The 18,944-nt window shown below is 38.9% G+C and overlaps 1 protein-coding gene across 1 annotated transcript; it reads left to right on the top strand.

Annotated features, from left to right (window-relative positions):
* The first annotated feature begins 981 nt into the window (after positions 1–981).
* KLF5 (Kruppel like factor 5) lies at positions 982–18,566 on the top strand. The gene is made up of 4 exons (XM_028526400.2): positions 982–1,581; positions 3,880–4,750; positions 5,749–5,808; positions 16,774–18,566. Exons 1-4 carry the CDS (start codon positions 1,333–1,335, stop codon positions 16,950–16,952), a joined length of 1,359 nt encoding a protein of 452 aa, XP_028382201.1. The 5' UTR covers positions 982–1,332; the 3' UTR covers positions 16,953–18,566.
* Positions 18,567–18,944: the final 378 nt, after the last annotated feature.

Here is an 18,944-nt window from a genome sequence, read left to right as displayed (position 1 = left end):
TGTCTAACGTTTGTGGCTGCTTTGGTTGTCTTTTCGTAGGAAAAGGTGCCACGGTGTTGGGTAAATGGGCTGCGTTTCTTCTTTGTAAATATTAACTCCATTTTTTAAAACATACAGTGCTAGCAAAAATAAGTCAAAGATGTAATGTCTATTTAAATACATTTGATCTAGTCGTTAGTGCTTAAATTAGATTCCATGCTTCGACTTGAATCAACAGTGTGTTAAAAACTTCAGAACATTCACATGGTCCATCATTCCCTCCATACATGGATACGAGGTAGATATTTGTGAAAACTTCTTGTAACCACTTAAATACTGTAGGAAAAAACAAGCTTTTACGCCTGGGCTTTAAAAAAAAAGTACTTGCCATTAAATCTTCTTACTCAAGACATTCCGAATTTACTTTGCTAAATGGATATATTCACTGATAAAAAAGAGAGGAACCGTGCTTTTTAATTTGTTTATCACACCTTCCTTAGTTTTCCGCTAAAGAAAAGCACATTTTGTATATTTAAAAATACAAACTCATTATACAAGTCCTTCGAAAACCTTAGCGCCCCCTCCTAGCTGCATTCTGGGTTTCAACTTTTCAGCTTCAGGTCCTTGCACAACACCTAAGACGTGCAAAACTCTCTTTCTTCCTATTCCTGGCAGAGAACAGTCCGAAGAGATCTCCCTCCACGTCTCCACCCTAATTCCCTCTCTTCCTAGATTCCACCGGCTCCTCTCCTTTCCTCCGCCCCCAGCTCCGCCAGCCTGCTCTGTCAGAAAAGTTGTGTACAAACTGCGCGGCGGCCCTGAGCGCGAAGCTCGTGGCCGAAGAGGGGTGCGGTCAGTGCGGCGGAGGCGGGGCTGCAGGAGAGGCCCTTCCTTCTCATAGGCTAGCAGGCTGGGCCCGGCCGGCCTCGGAGCCTCGGGATTCGCTGCAGCTCTGCCAGTCTAGCTGGCGCGCCACGCCCACCCGGAGTTGGGTAAAATAGACGCGGGCGTCAAGTGTCAGTAGTCGCGGGGCAGGTACGCGCGTTCGCAGCTCGCTCGCCGAGACCAGCGGTGGCGGGAGCGGTCTCCGGCTAGTGAGAGAGCGCGGTGGGGCGGAGCGGGAGAAAGTGGCCGCCCGGAGGACGTTGGCGTTTACGCGTGGCCGAGCGGAAGAGTTTTGCTTTTCGTGCGCGCCTTCGAAAACCGCGCCTACTGTGGACTAAGGGGTCTGCCCAGAGCCTCCCCTCCTCCGTCCGCGGCCCCGCGCGGAGCTCGCCGGCCTGAGCCAGCGTGGGCGAAGTGGGAAGTGCGTTCGACCCGCGCCCCTCGACCGGAGCCTCTCCCCGAGTGCCCATGGCTACGCGGGTGCTGACCATGAGCGCCCGCCTGGGACCCGTGCCCCAGCCACCGGCTCCGCAGGACGAGCCCGTGTTCGCGCAGCTCAAGCCCGTGCTGGGCGCCGCGAACCCGGCCCGCGACGCGGCGCTGTTCTCCGGCGAGGAGCTGAAACATCCGCATCACCATCAGCAGGCGCAGCCCGCGCCCCCTCAGCCTCCGCAGCCCACCGCGGGCCCGCGGCTGCCCCCCGAGGAGCTGGTCCAGGTAGGAAGAGTGGCTTCCCTCCCTCCTGGGGCTCGGGCGTGTCTCGCTGCTGCGACGCGCGGGCGACAGGGGCCGCTCCAGGCTGGGGCGTGCGTCCGGGCTCCCCGGGAGCCGGAGCTGGGGTGGACAGCCCCGCCCTGCCCTCCTAGCCGGGGCACCCGCATTTCGCAGTGGGAAAGTGGGCCGGTCTGAAGGGGAGGGTCCTAGGTGAATTCGCCCTGGCGGGCCCGTCCGGCAGAGGTTAAAGGGAGACTAGGTGTTCTGGCGCACCTTTGTTTTTTTACATTTGGAGGATCAAACCTCGTACCTCACGCCCAACTTTACTGAAATTCCGCCTTTCGCCTTAATCTCCCCCTCCTCCCAGTGCAGTGGCCTTGGGGGTTCACCCCCGCCCCACGTCGTCTCGTGTTAAGTGGAAACGCAAATCGGGGTGCTGGGAGGGGCCCCCACGGGGTCCTATTTTTCTTATCTCGTGGGGCTGCCTTTGGGAAGCCGGAAAAGTAGAGGGTACATTGGAGTGATTATTTTTTCCTTAAAAAGAAAGCTGGGGTGTTGTTTTCTTCATGTGCGCGTAAATTTCCTCCCGGAGCCGCGTTGAAAGCTGGCACTTGGCATTTACACTTGCCCGGCAGCCGAATTAGAGCAACCGCCTGTTTCTTTCGCCCACGCAGGGAGTTATATAGCCCAGAAAAAACTTCCCGGGACTTTCAGCTTGTCCCAAGGAAAAAAAAAAATTGGAAACATACCCACACGCAAACAGCTGGAAGAGCTAAAATCAGAAACCACTAACCACCATGGTAGCGAAGGGCACGAAAGGGTTTAGTTCGGTTTATTTCAAGACGCTTCATTTACTAGTCCCTTGGTATATTGTATATTTGCTATTCTCCTACCCCGGGGTGGGGGGGGGGTCTGCGAGCGTCGCCGTGCTGTGAAAGGACGTTGGCATTTGTCAGGGATATGACTCACATGATTAGAGCGTTAATTTTTATTTTTAAATCGTGTTTATCCGAGAAACCGCGTCTGCATCCTCACTGAGGGATACGAGGTCCGACATGAAACGTTTCTGAAATTGGTAGTGGCAAAAAACAAGGCAAAAAACCAACTTTATTCACCGATTAAGGTGTCAGGGTTAATCGTTCGATGAGCCATCTACTTAGGGTGTATTTCTTCTTTTAAAATTTTCTTTTCGGTGTTAAAAGTTAAAAAGAGTACTTAAGTTTGTTATACTGGAAGAGAAGATAGCTTTAAGAAGACTACTTGTTACAAGCTGGATTATGTCCTTTAAAAAATCACGATTTAAAAACAATTTGGTTGTTTCCTTCCGTTTGTCAGTTTTTTTGCTCAGGGGAGACCACAAGTATAAGGCATGACTGGGCTTTTTACAGAGTAAGGGGGAATGTAGCATTGTCCCACTGAGGAGGACATGATAAATGTTTTGCTGGTGACTGTGCTAGTGATACAGCAGCCTCTCCCCACCCACGGGCTCCTTAGCACCACTCTACCAAGGGAGTGATTTTCCCCTAGGTAATTAAAGATCTGTTTTAGATAGGGATATAAATAGGAACATTTCATTTTCATATTAACCAATTACAGAATCTGCTGATTAAAATCAACACTTAGATCAAATGTTGAATGTGAACTTGTTCTTTCGGTGGACATTATGTTTTGATCAAAACGTTGTATTTAGGTTTTCTATCAACTATGTGCCAGAGAGGTCACTGAAATAGCCAAGAATATGTTTTACATGAACTATTTCATCAGTGTCTATCTAAGCAGAAATAAAAAAACTTCTACAACTTTGCAATAATATTTTTAAAGTTTGCATAGTTTAAAAAAACCACACATTAAGGTTACCTGTACGAGATGAGTAGAATTGAGGTCCTTTGGTAATATTAGAATACTGTACTTCAGTTGCAAACCTAACTGTGTAATGGGGCAGGGACTCCTGATTGTATGTGAGTGATAATAATGTGTACTTTATTATTGCATCAGAAAGGAACATGTTTTGTGTTTGATTCCTTTTTGCTTGATTTACCTCATTCACTTTTTGTCCTCAGTTGATTGTGGGAGTGATTTTACCAAATTCATGTTATACGGAGTTTCGTAAGGTTTTAGTGAACCAATTATTACACAATTGGCAAATAAACCTGGTATGTTTGTAAGCAGCACTCTGAAGGAGTTTGCCCAAGTACTTTTCACAGGGATTGTTAGGGAATTTTTAGTAAGCACTGTTTGTTTGCTCTCCGTGAGATGATGAATTAGGTGGATTATACATGTTTGTATCTCTTCTTTTTTTAGACGAGATGTGAAATGGAGAAGTACCTGACACCTCAGCTTCCTCCAGTTTCTATAATTCCAGAGCATAAAAAGTATAGACGAGACAGTGCCTCAGTCGTAGACCAGTTCTTCACTGACAGTGAAGGGTTACCTTACAGTATCAACATGAACGTCTTCCTCCCTGACATCACTCACCTGAGAACTGGCCTCTACAAATCCCAGAGACCGTGCGTAACACACATCAAGACAGAACCTGTTACCATTTTCAGCCACCAGAGTGAAACGACTGCCCCTCCTCCGGCCCCGACCCAGGCCCTCCCTGAGTTCACCAGTATATTCAGCTCACACCAGACCACAGCTCCAGAGGTGAACAATATTTTCATCAAACAAGAACTTCCTACACCAGATCTTCATCTTTCTGTCCCCCCGCAGGGCCACCTGTACCAGCTACTGAATACACCGGATCTAGATATGCCCAGTTCTACAAACCAGACAGCAGTAATGGACACTCTTAATGTTTCTATGTCAGCCGCCATGGCAGGCCTTAACACACACACCTCTGCTGTTCCGCAGACTTCGATGAAACAATTCCAGGGCATGCCCCCTTGCACATACACAATGCCAAGTCAGTTTCTGCCACAGCAGGCCACTTACTTTCCCCCGTCACCACCAAGCTCAGAGCCTGGAAGTCCAGATAGACAAGCAGAGATGCTCCAGAATTTAACCCCACCACCATCCTATGCTGCTACAATCGCTTCTAAACTGGCAATTCACAATCCAAATATACCTGCCACTCTGCCAGTTAATCCACAAAACATCCAACCTGTCAGATACAATAGAAGGAGTAACCCCGATTTGGAGAAACGACGCATCCACTACTGCGATTACCCTGGTATGTGATCTTACCTGGTTGAAGCATCATGTATTGAATGTTTCTGTGTGTGCCTTTTTCCAGACTCAGGTTTTACATTTGCATAGGGAAATACTGCTTCACAATTAAAAATCACCTACTTTGTTCTTTTCGTATCCCAGTCTCAATATCTTACCCTGGGATGTGCTGTTAATTGTCTTGCTTATTTGATATTTTTTTAAAAAGGCTAGAATATTCAGGTAAAAAAGTTTCTTAGAATTTTTTCTCTTTAATGTTAAATAAGAATTTGAGTTACGTCAGACTTATTTTAACATAATTTCCAGTCGTAAATTGGAGTTTTTACTTCTAAATTAGGTACCCTGAAAAGAGATTACAGAAGTAAGATAGGAGAATAGGTGGTATAGAAATGAAGTGGGGGGATTGAGTAGGCTGCTTATAAGACAAGACTGTCTACAGAATAGATGTAAGGTTGTTCTGATAGTGTGTGAGCATATGCTCGTTGTTGAATGAGATATGTGACCCAAAACATGATTTGATGACAGTAGTGAATATATCTGCAAGTTGCTGGCATAAGCTAGTTTATGATTAATACAGGGTATAATTTGCTGATTGTGGTACGTGATATAGCATGACATATTAAATGAAAAAACAAGAAATGTGGGAGGGCAGAAAATGGCAGTCATCTTGGATAATGGTTTAACATTGTCAGCTCTGGAGCCATTAACTATTTTAAATCACCAAAATACGTGTTACTAATATAAAACACCTACTGGAATATAAACACATTTCACATTCGTAGCTTGACTTGATTATCCACTTTCTGCTAAAATGATATATAGATAAAGCAAATCACTTTAATACCTTTAGAAAGGTAATAGTGCTTTTCAAAACTGAAGCTTCAGATATCTAGCATGAGAGATTTCTTCTTTAAAGCCATATTTTAAACACAGAACCATCAAATGTAAAGATTTCAAAGGATCTCCAAAATGACAAGCTGTTTCTCTCCTGCTTTATTTTAGGCTGCACAAAAGTTTATACGAAGTCTTCTCATTTAAAAGCTCACCTGAGGACTCATACTGGTATGTAATTTTCTTGTTAATTCTGTGAGTTGTGTAAATAGTGTAAGTGGTATTCATCCCTTTAAAAGCCAACACTTGTTTGATCTCTTCTTTCTTCTGTCAACTTGTATTTTTTAATGGCCTACCTTTTCAGTCCTGGCTTGGCTCAAAATTCAGTCCAGTGAAAAAGCCTGGTTCCAGGAAGGCTGATGTTCCCTCACTAAAGCCTTGCCCTGTCACCTCACGTAGAATTAATTACCTAAAACTGTAAACGAGGATGTTTACTACTGGATTTTAAAACTTGTAATGGAACGGCTATTTCTTATCATGAAGGGAAAAAATGTAACTCATTTTTTCTTTAACAAAGCAGCTGGCTTCTATAAAGCTACATTATACACTAAAAAAAGGTCCATTTAGCATGTAAATCATAATTGCTTAATACGTTATCTTAGTTTTATCTTTAGCCTAAAATATCAGTGTTTAGCATGTCTGTTCTGTGCATGATGAAAGGAAGAGCTGGAATTGCAAAGTATTAAAATCAAACAAAGATGGGATCGTGGCTTAAAAAGTTTTTTGATGCCATATCCCAGTCTGCATTTGGTGCGTATGAGAGGTTGTATTCTAGCTTCTGTGAAATATTTCAAAATGTGCTGTTAAGTTTAGCCCCTTTAATTTTACAAATACTTACTTTGTCAGATGTATACAATCACATTTAAATGCTTTTTAATTTTAAAATGTTATATCTGAACCTGTTTTAGGACGAAACCAGGTGACATGCTTTCAAAACCTCCAAATACCAAAATATTTTCAAGCACAAAGATGGTTACTATTTGCAATTTTGTTAAAAGGACAGCCCTAAAGGAAAGAACTTATACAAAGTGATTGTGTTTTATTTTCTCTCATTAAACACAGCCTTACCTAAAGTTTGCTAATAAAAGCAATGACCTAGCAAAATGTTTATTCCATCATTGCTATGGAAACCAAAGTATTCAACAGTTCCTTTGAATGGGTTGTTGGATTAGTGTGAGGACTTGAATCTCCCCAGGCTAGATGTTACTATGGAAATAGAGTTTTGATAAATGAAGTAGTTATCTCTAACTGCTGCATTAAAAAGTAAAAGCCTTTGAACGAAGGTCAGTGCTGAGACATGGTACTAAGAGGAATATGGCTGCAGACTTTTTGTGTGTCTGTTAGGTACTGCTTGATATCCCAGTGATCAGCACTGCTTATTAAAATCCAAATAACATTGGCAACAGTGTGGTAGATTCCAGGGCTTTCCGAGAAACTGCTTTAAAAGAAAAGACATCTCGTGTATTTATCAGTGGAATGATTGGGTTGTTTTGGCTTGACGTTTTTTAGAGATACACAAATTGATTGCATAAAAGGAAAGCTCCTATGTAAGTAGGCCAAAGTAGAAACTATACTTACAGAATATGTGGAACAAATACTCATTAAGCATAGAATAAACTCAATCTAAAGTTTTCAAAATACAAATGACAAGGCCAAGAACACATTCTGTGTGGTAATAGTAAAATATCCTTTTATAAAGTACATGCTAAGGAAGGGAACATTGAAAATGGTTTTTACCTGAATTTTGATTAAGGGGAAGTGGAAGTAACTTTGAAACATTTGGACTATTTTTCTTTTGGAAGTCCTTGAAATAAGAGATAGGGAGAAGGGAACGTTTTTTTTCATGAGTTCAAAGTCTCCTAATAAAAGAGGGGTGCAATTGCATCTAGCGATATATCAAGTGTATTGCAGGGATGATCTAAATGGCCTTGCAACCCCTGCAAGTCAGGGTTTAGTGCTCTGAGTGCTTGTACCTGCAATTCTGGAACTTGACCTGCTGGTAAAGAAATTTAATAGTGGGTTGTCTTAACAATGCTTGTACTAATAAAAAACAAACCGAAAAAAAAAAAGGACCTAGGCCTAATTTGGGTCCCATAAATGGACTTTTTCACCTGACCATAAATGTGGGGCCATCGACATCTAATGAGAGAGACCATTTAATCCAGTTTAATAAAGTTTTGTTTGATTGTCTTTCAAATGCCTTGGGGAGGGTTTGTGCAGACTTGTTCTTCTGGCTAAACCCGTTCTTGGGTAATCATAGAGCATTGAGGTTGTTTTCTCCTTATTTCTAGTTTCTAGACAATGCCTTTTAAAATTACCTCTCTCTCCTTGCATCCTCCCCACCCTGCCTGTTGTTTTTTAATGAATGTATCCAAAGCCAGCAAAGGCCTGTTTTTTTTTTCCTTCTACCTTTGAAGGCCCAGGCATTTCTAAAGTACTTTTCTCATTTAATAGCTTTTTTGTTTTCTTTCTGTTCCCCTTGCCTAGTTTATTATAGGATTAAAAAAAAACCAGTCTATATGGGAATGTTATTATATTTGATGATACAGAAGTTATTTTTTAAATGATTGCCATTTTGCAGGCAGAATGTGAAGCACCCTAGCATTTCTTTAGGATGAAGTTGTAAATGCTTTAAAATGTCAAGTTACCTTATGTTTTAAAAATGATTTCAGCAATTAAAACAACCTACATCTGAGTTATTTTTAAATGCTTATTCTGGATTTTTAGATTGTAAATGCTTCTTGACTTGCAGATTTGAACCTAAGGAAATAGTCTTTTCAAAACGAAGACCTTTTGAAGAATTTTTAGATGAAAGAGTAGAAGATACTTTCTTGAACCAGAAATCTCTGGCATTCAAGTTTTTCTAAGTTCATATATTTTTTTTAATTCAAAAAGAATATACAATAGAAAGTTCTGTCATTGTATGGTTAGACAAAATACCTGACTCTATTCTGAGAAATAATTCTATTTCATTTAAAAACACGTTATGTCTTCATAGACATGATAGCATATTTATAGACCTATAGAGGTACTCCTTATAGGGGTGTGTGGTGGTTGTATGTTACTGGTAATGTGCGTATATACGTGTCATGTCTCTGGTTAGACATAATTGTGGCTGCTTCTAGGCAACAGTGTCAAGAAATGGTAAATTTCCAAGTCAAAATATTTGTACTTTTTTTGACAGCATTTAAATATGAAGTCTCCTGAAATTTGTGTATGCCTCATGATATATATATAAGGGGCTATATTCATTGCCACCATTTAAAAGTTGCTCCCAAACACCTTTTTTAAAAAAGATTCACATACCATTTGCCGTTACGAACCAACGTACTGATTCATGAATCAAATAGAAAAATCAGCTGCAGCCAGCAGTATAGTTGTTTCTGTCCATTGACTAGCTTTAATTTCATAATGAAGATTTAAACTAACTTAACCTAGGCTATATATACAAAGAAAAATTTGCAAGAAATTGAAATTTTTTTTCTTACCACTGGTACTGTTTCTTTGGCATGCCTATGAGTACCATCAGTTGAAATATTTTTTCATACATTGAGTGTGGAAATTTCTTTGAAACTTGTGTTTACATGTTAGTAAAAAGTACTTTTCAAAGAATAGCTTCTGAAAGAGTAAATAGTGAACTTTATGCAGATGTCTGAAATCTTAGTGGTTTTAGTCACATGTGTGAATGTGCATTTAACCCTAGACAGTATGCTAAAGCAGTTGGGAAAGTAGGGTGTAGTAATGTTTTTAGATTGTTCATCAGTCTCAGCTCTCTGGAACAGGACAGAAAGTGAGCAGTTGTGCAGAGAAAGTCTTTGAGCCACACACACACACTTGGCTCAAGTGTTCCCTGGACCCAGACACTGTGCATGAGCTGTCCTGGGTGCACTGTATGATCCCCAAAATGACTTGCTAAGGGTTGCCCCAAAAAGTACATTTGGAAACAAACCCCACAAAAGAAAATGGAAACCTATGAATCACATTGGAACACAACATGGACTCTGAGTACAGCACTCTCCTGTAAAGCACTCATTGCACAGTGAGTTGTGTTTGGGATTCCACAGCCCATCTTAGGGATTTTTGCCCCTGGCCTGGCAGTAAAGAGGGTAAATTCCCATGTTCCCCTTTACTCGATTATATAGGACATTATTTCCTAATCACATTTATATTAAGATGTTACTTCATGTGCTTTAAAATCCATAATTTTTGCTTGAGATTTGTTTCTAAGTATTGATTTTAGTTACAGTTTGGGTACTAAAAAAAATCCTTAGGTATAAATCTCTGTGTACTTCTCTGCTCCACGTTATTTATCAAATATACTGGGTATAGATTTTCATTTAAAAATATTTTTTTAAAGATTTTATTTATTTTTAGAGAGGGAAGGGAGGGAGAAAGAGAGAGAGAGAGAAACATCAATGTGCAGTTGCTGGGGTCCATGGCCTGCAACCCAGGCATGTACCCTGACTGGGAATTGAACCTGTTACACTTTGGTTTGCAGCCCGCGCTCAATCCACTGAGCTATGCCAGCCAAGGGCTTCATTTGAAAATATTGACAGCATTGACAGTAAAGATTTTTCTCCTCTAAAAGAAATATTGAAAATGTTCTGAAAATTATTTCTTTTTGTGTGTGTGTGTGTAGCTGTGGGAAAGAGTGAAAATGCTTTTAAAAATATATAGGAAGGATTTCACTTTCTTAGAAAATTAGAGCTAAAATCAGCATAAGATTATAAATATAAAATATATGCATAATTATATGGACTTAATGGGGATGAATGATTCAGTTTGGTTCTAGGCATCAATACTGGTTAAGTGTGTAACCTGTGTTAACTGGTAGAGGTTAAAGTTTTGCAGGATGAAATTTAGTGCCCGATTTTTTTTTTTTTAATCTATATTGGAAAGCTATGCAGGAAAAAGTATCACATTTAGCCTATAGTGTTAGTTGTCGCTAGTGTTAGTTAAACATTCTTAAATTATTTTTATTTGTAGCTTTCTATATTGGCAGTTTCAGGCTTATGTTAAAAAGAGGGGTTTTAAGAGACTTGCTGGTTTAGACCTCTGGAAAGGTATTTATGAGTTTGAAAGCTTCTTTCTTTTTACTGACTCTCGCTGGGAAGATTAAACTTTGCTTCTAGGACTTGTTCTTTCATCTGAAAAACATTTAGTTAGGAATTTTGCTTGCGATCATAAAGCTTATATCGAAGGTTAAGAAGTTGAATTTGATCAAGCAAACATTTTGGACTGATCTTGCAGTAAGCCCAAAGAGAATCTCTTCCCTTTTCTTATAAACGAGTGGGAGAAGATTTGTTCCTAAGTTGATTAAATAGAATTGTTGACGTTTAGGTAGAAACAGTCAGCTCTAAAGGTAGAGAAAATGTAATTTTAATTTTAGAAGCAGTATTTTAATCACCCAAGATTTTTACTTTGGCAGATATTTTTAGTTCTATAGAATGTAGTAGCTGTTTACTTGATGACCTACATCTTTTCTGGTGGAGGGTTAGAAACAAAGTAATGTCCTACTTTAGTAAAAGTATCTCTGTAACAGCATTCTTATTCTGTCAGCCTGTATTATTTATATTCAAGGATCTCCAACAATTCTAATTAAGGGTGGCTTACTGTTTTAAAAGTGCACTGTAGATAACTTTCATTAGAAAAACATCTAGGTAGAAGAATACATTTCTTTTTGACTAACTTTATAAATGCAAACCTTTGAGTTGGGAAGAAGCTTTCTGATCAAGGTAACTACATTAAATGCAAATTAAAGGAAAAGGTATTTAGTGCTTGGTTTGGGTAAAATATTTCATCAGTAACAAAACAAATATTTTGGGTTCTTATAAGAAAGTAAATGTGAGTATTATCTTTCTGTCAGAATACTCAACAACTGGTATTTCATTTCATTAACGCCGTTGATGGTACGGGGTGCTTTCCATTGTTTCTGAGAATACTCAGGAGAAGCAGCAGTAGGTTAGGAGCCTAGAGATTTTATTCTGCTGGAATCTAGACTGTGTAAACCCTGTCAGGGTATCCCCACCTAGCCCCCCTTAGATTTAGTGGATCACTGTTCTCTGCCCCCAGAAGTCCCCTTGCTGCCTTTTGACCAGTAGTAGGGCCTCCAGAACTTCCTAGTTCTCATCAAATGCAGTCCAGTACTATAAACGAAAACTTGTGTAGAATTTACTTACTCTCTGTACAACTATAGGATGGGAAGGCAAAAAGCATGTTTTCACATAAATGCACATTTACTTTGATCTTCCTTAGTGATCCTAGGCAGAAGAGAACCAGGCAAACAAAGCCTTGTAGCAGGTGAGGCCATGAAAAAAGGACACCTCAATAGACTTAAACACTAGGTGCTTTCCTGTCTCTTACACCTTCCCTTTTTTTCATTAATGAAAATAACCGAATTGGTCAGCCTTGAGCCAAATACATGATTGTTCTAAAGAAGCACTAGGAGACATGTGGCATTACTGCTGGAAGAGAAGACAGTCTCTGCCCTTGAGAAACTTTCAAAGCCAGTTGGAAGCAAAATACAGCTATTTGAAGCCTTTATACAGCAATATATGTGCAAGTGCACATCAGTCCTTCAAAAGGAACTTAAGTGATGATGGGACACAGACAAGTGATCTCTCCTGGACTGTTCAGAGGTTTTCTGGAAGGGATAAGGTGAATCAGATTTTAAAGACAGAGATCAATACAAATGGACCAAAAGGGAGACAGAGGGAATTTTCTTTCTTAACATATCCTTTAATCAGTTTGCTTAAAGTGGGTACGTTATTGATAGGGATACTATAGTAAATATTAGATGCATTCTATAAATACTGATACTGCTAATCTTTCCAATGAACTGCCTACCCTTCTGTTTCAAGGGTTGGCATTGCTGCATAAAAATATAAATTAATGAGCCCAAATCATTTTACTTTATCTTTTTTTAGATATCTAATATTGATGAGTTTACTTAATTTTGGGGTTAATGTTTATTTCTTTGCCTTTTATTAAAATATATAGAGACTGATTAAGACTATAAATTCCCTTAGTCTCTAATGATGGCGAAAATATTGAATTGCATGAAAATATTTTGCTCTTGAAATAAGAGCTCATTTTGAGCTTCAAGACTCTTAAATTTTAAGAATTGAGATTAAATACTAATTATTGAAATGATTTATTCCACTTTAACAGCTTGCATTATTTCAGGGCTCAGAATAGAATATGGATTTCAAGTTCTTTGAAGCCAGAGGCCAAGTCTTATTTGTTGTTTTCTGGAAGGTATTTAGTACAGGTTATATGCTTGTTCATTAAACATTGACTTTAATTTTAATGGTTTTGGCCTTTATTAAATATGATTTGGATAATCTTTTAGCCTTCAGAAGGGAAACTAGATGGCAAATTTACTATAATCTTTTTAAAAGTTGCATAAAATAACTAAAAAATATTTTTATCTGATATTTTTCTTTTATTAGAAGAATCTGTGGAACATTATAAGTAGAAGGATCTTTGTAAAACATTCTAGGGGAGGCCTTGGTATGAGTCTGTTGACTGTGTTCAGCAGAGCAGAGAAACCTCCCATTCTGCTGTGCCAAGTTCAAGTCATTTTTTATCTGTTTATCAGAAGGAGAGAAAAGATGGATAACTTTTTTAGTTCATCACTAAAGATTTTTCGAATACTTCAAAATATATGTTCTGCTTAGCCTGGGTAAAGGGGGGACCCATTATTCAGTAACATTTGGGGGTTGTCAGTACCAGCACAGTTTATTTAGTCTTCAGGACCCCGTGGGCTGAAAGGTGGGTCTTCACCGAGGGCCCTGAGGTTGAGACAGCCTGCGCTGAGGCCTGCTCTGAGTCCCTTAGGCTGTTCCTTAACTGAGCTTCACAAGTGGTTTTGGAGTCTTTAAATAAATTTGAGCAATATCTACATGTTCCTTAAAATCATTATATAGAGTTATTAATGTTTGCTAATGGAGGATTGAAGTAGGACATTAAGGATAAGTGGCAGCCTGGGATTCCTAGTGTAGAGCTCATTGTTGTGCAGCTAACTCCCGACTCTGGAGTACGTGCTCACGGATGTTTGTGCCTGTACCTTCCTTGCACTGGAAATGTTGCTGCTTAACATTTCTATAAAATATACTGACTTTCTCGGTATGGATGATATGTATGTTCAACTTGAACATTTTTTAAAAAAAGATTAGGGGTTCCTAGCAAAAAAGTGGTAGCAATTTTAAAATAGAATGAGAAAATGCATACTTCATTTGAGAGATAAAGTGGAAGCTTGTTTTTCGTGCTGTAAAAACTTGTCACTTTTTTCTTTTTGCCTTTGGAAAGTTTCACATTAACAGCATAAGAACTTAAAAATACAGTTGATGTTGAAAGAGCTTAACTAAATATTTTAAATTGGTGGTATTGGAAAAGGATTCTGTAAAAATCCAATTAAACTTTTGAAAGCTCTATCCTGTTGAAATAACTTAAAGGAAGTCAGTTTGGTTTCCCAGAAGTACTGTGCATAGTGTTTCTGGCTGAGGAAGAAAGGCCCAAATCGGCTATTTGGCCAGAAATTGGGTACCAGCTTCCTCTACACTGTTTTACTTGAACGGTGTTGACACTTGAACAAATCCCGTAGAAACTGCCCCAAGTGGGGAACAGTTGTCCTTGTTTTACAAGACTCGGTCCCATAATTAATGTCCCAGACACTGGTAGTATTCTTGGCTAAACAATCTATAGATGTGCATAAATTGGGAGCAAAACCCCAAATGTTTTAGGAACTTAATTAGCTACCGTTTTCCAGCCAATCAGTAAACTTTAAAAAATATTGGTGCAGTTTATTGCTTTATAGCCAATAAAAATAGCGAACAAAAAGAGGCTACTGTCCCTTATTTCTTAAACTCTAAGAATTCAGTTCTCTTGCTATTTAATTATTAAGTTCAAAAGACTAGAATGATTTCTTTTAAAATTGGGGCAGTTCAGGAATTTTTTTTCCTTGCCTCGGACATGAGAAATAACTTTCCATTAAATGACACTAAAGTATTTAACCAGCATGTTTGTTTTTGTGAATTTATTTTTCACAAGAAGCAAAAACAAACACTTGTGTGCAGTTTTTTGGGTTTTTTTTTTTTGTATTTAATTTCCATGCACAGGAGCGATAGCTCCCTTTAGTGCTAGTATGAAATAGATTAAATGTGAATTAAGATGTCCGTTTTACAAATACAGCAATAGGAAACAAAAAGGAAATTTAAAAAACAAAAATGATTGTGTCTTAGTTCAGAGTCAGAGGAGAGGAGACAGGAAAGGTGGCCCGGGGTGCACACCAGTCAGGAGGAGCTGAAAGAGAAATTTCATGGGAAATAATTGGTACAGATTTCACAGAGCCATTCTGGCCCTTCCTTCTTCATCTTTATGGAATTTTAAGTCGGACAGGTTGGCAGAATAGCAAAAGTATGTTACCTGCAAGTTGTAGAAATCTCAGTTGATGTGGACAGTGTCTTTTAAAATTTGAACACAGCTGAGTAATCTTACAACTTCCTAAATATGACACTGCTAAATTGGGCAGAAACATCATTGAGTTTCAATGGTGAGGAGTGATCAGGGCAACTTTGAGGTTCTTCTCCTCTAGAAGAAAATATTTTAAAAGGAATGTCAGAGCTCGTCTATTCAGAGGTTTAATATGCAAATTTATCTCACAAACTTTCAAACCAACAAATTTATAGAATATTATAACAATAAAGCATAAGTATAGGAACTACTAGTTAATGGGATTCTTAGGTTTTGGGGTATATTTAGAGGACTACGTGATCTCAAATAGGATTAATAAATTTTAAAACTGGGACTTAAAATGGCATTATAAATATTAAGTAATTTTAAAGGATTAGCAAACTTTAGACCGCATTAAGGGTATTGCAAATTGCAGTGAAGCAGCTGCGCAGTTAGCCACTCACTGTCGAAGTGAAGACAGCTATTAAAGAACGGGTAGACTGAGCGATTAGGGGCTTGTAAAGTATATATTACACCTGTAAGCTCCGTGAGGCCAGGCATTTTTGTTTCTCTTGTATTCCAGGCATTCAGGGCAGTGCCCAGCACATGGTAGAAAGCTGTAAATCATTTATAAAATGAAATTTTTAAAAGATTATTGATTTATTTTTGGAAAGGGCAAGGGAGGAAGAAAGAGGGAGAGAAACATGGATCGATTGGTTGCCTCTCCTATGCCTCCACCTGGGGACCTAGCCCACAACCCAGGCAGGTGTCCTGAGCAGGAATTACACCTGGGGACCCCTTGGTTTGCTGCATGATGCCCAACCCACCAAGCCATGCCACTCAGTGCTTTAAAATGAATTTTGATGATCTTTCTGGTGCAGTGCTTTACATAGAGAAAATAATGCAAAAATCAGCAAATGTTGAGGAGTTATGGTTGTTTCATGACTTTACCAAAATGAAATGATCAGTTCCAGACTTTCTGATCTGATTGAGGAATTTATTAAATATCAAATGCATAAAGCTTTAGCATAGTTGAACTTACCTTTTTTCTCTTCTGCTTCCATCTGAAGAATGGGAGGGTGTGAATGTGTATGTGCTAGTGTGAATTTCAAAGATCAAGTGCCCTAATACTCCACTTTGGAGGCCTTGTGTTCAGAACTGTTGTGTGTGCTGGAAGTTGCAGCCTGGCTAGTTTAGAAACACCTAGGACCAGTTGGAAGTAAAAGATTGCAATTGTAGGACCTTAATATTGGTGGTCTGAGCAGCTTCCTCTCTTGGCCATCTTGCAGCCATTAGTCTTCACTCGTTTAATTTGTGTGTATTGGTGTAGACATTGTACTTGGATAGTGATGATGAAGCCGCCCAAGCTATCTAGCCATTTAATGGATTTATGTACGCAGGAGCACTGATTCATCTAGCTCATTTAAAATTGCAGTTTTTTTTCATTCTTCAGTGACACATGGAATACTTTGTTCTTTGCGTGAGTAGGTGAAGTAGCATTCTATGAGACAGTGACTATTCAGTGGATGACTTTGAGAAGTGAATCAGTAACAGGATTCATGAACTTTTCTTCTCTTGACCATGATTTTTTTAAAAATTATTTTCAGGCAGTATCTATGATACTGACTACATTTTGTCTTATGAGCAGGGCACCTCACCTCTTCTCTCTGTTCATTGTCACAGGCGAGAAGCCATACAAATGCACCTGGGAAGGCTGTGACTGGAGGTTCGCTCGCTCTGACGAGCTCACACGCCACTACCGGAAGCACACTGGGGCCAAGCCGTTCCAGTGCGGGGTGTGCAACCGCAGCTTCTCCCGCTCTGACCACCTGGCCCTGCACATGAAGAGGCACCAGAACTAAGAGCCGCCGCTGTGGGCCTGCTGTGCTTATGCAGTTCACACTGACGGTCTGCAGTTCACTCGGCAACATTTTAAACTACAAAATTAACTATATATATATATAAAAAGAAACAACAAAAAAACTGGAAATGTATATTTTGTATATTTGAGAAAACAGGGAATACGTTGTATTAATACCAAAGTGTTTGGTCCTTTCAAGAATCTGGAATGCTTGCTGTAACGTATGGCTTTACTCAAGCAGATTTCATCTCATGACAGGCAGCCGCATCTCAGCGTGGGGGTGGGGCGGGGTGCCAAGGTGTGTTTGCAGTGTTTTTACCTGAGCGCTCGCATTTAACGTGGCAGCGTTTAGTAAACAAGTTGTCAGGCAGGCACAGGAAGAAGGCTGGATTGTGTGTCAAGATTTTACTTGACATCAAGTGGTTTTTCAATATTAGACTAATCCTTTAGAGGTACGCGGTGTACCTGGCAATTCACAAATAGCCATTGAACAAATAAGTGTGTGTTTTGTTTTGTTTTTTATGAGTTGCCTATATTTGCTATTCAAAATTTTGTAAATATGCAAATCAGCTTTATATGTTTATTACAAGTTTTCTAAGATTTTGGGGGGGGAGAAATCATAAGTAATTTGAAAATAACCATGAATACATTTACAGTTAGGATTTGTGGTAAGATACCTCTTACAAAACCTTACCAAATTCATTTCTTTAGGGGAAAGAAATAATCATTCAAATGAACTTTAAAAGCAGATTTAATGCACTGATTAAAATAGGATTGTTTATTTTAAATATGAAAAGACATTTTATATGAATTGTGAACTGAAGAGCTTAAAGATAGCTACAGTATACAAAAGTTAAACCTCTCACAATAAGCTAACCTATCATTTTTAAGAAGGAGAACTTATGTAATTTATGATGCAGTTTTCATATATGAAAATGTTGAATTCATGATGGAGTTTTCATATACCGAGGTTATTTGCTAATGCAGTAGTTAAATGCCAGTTTATGTGGAGTTTGCATGTAACATACGGTGACACAGTAATTTTACCTAAATTACAGTGCAGTTTAGTTAATCTACTGTTCGTACTGACTCAGTGTCTGCCTTTAATTACAAATGACATGTTGAAAACTTAAGGAAGCAAGTGCTACATATATGCAATATAAAATAGTAATGTGATGCTGATGCTATTAACCAAAGGGCAGAATAAATAAGGAAAATGCCAAAAGGGGTCTTAATTGAAATTTTAATTTTGTTTTTAAAATATTGTTTATTTATTTTGTGGTACTATAGTAAGTTTTTTTAGAAAATTTTCATAACTTGATAAATTATAGTTTTCTTTGTTAGAAAAGTTGCTCTTAAAATGTGTAAATAGATGACAAGTGGTGTAAATATTTTGTAAGCAGCTTCAAAATGTTTATACATGGAAACATTACTGCATAAAACATAAATCGGTTGCTGTTTTGCTTCTTTTTCCTTCTTATTTTTGTATTGTGGTCATTTCCTATGCAAATAATGGAGCAAACAGCTGTATAGTTGTAGAATTTTTTTGAGAGAATGAGATGTTTATATATTAACGACAATTTTTTTTTTGAAAATAAAAAGTGCCTAAAAGAGTCATGTTCTGCCTGTCTTCACTTACAATAGCAAATCATTTAGCAAATTCCATTTCCAAAACTATTTAAAACGGTCTATCAGGGCAGTTAATAAACTAGCTTCCACATTGAACCAATACCTGCCTTTGTTTAAGACAAAAGAGAGGGACTCATTTTTAAAATATGATTAGAGGCATAAAGGGAGGCATAATTCATGAATGCTGATACTAATTTTCCTGGTGAGTACCCTTCATTTGATGTGATGACAATGGGATTTTTAGCCTTCCTCCTGAAAACTTGTAACCCCAGTCCAAACCCTGATTGAAACATTCTATCAAATATATGCTCAGTACTCAAATTGCCATGTCATGAAAAAACAAGGAAAACCTGAGCAGCTGTCA

Source organism: Phyllostomus discolor, chromosome 11 (assembly GCF_004126475.2).
Source record: "Phyllostomus discolor isolate MPI-MPIP mPhyDis1 chromosome 11, mPhyDis1.pri.v3, whole genome shotgun sequence".
NCBI lineage: Eukaryota > Metazoa > Chordata > Mammalia > Chiroptera > Phyllostomidae > Phyllostomus > Phyllostomus discolor.
Note: the sequence above shows the minus strand (reverse complement) of the source record. Positions and strands in the feature narration are given on the sequence as shown.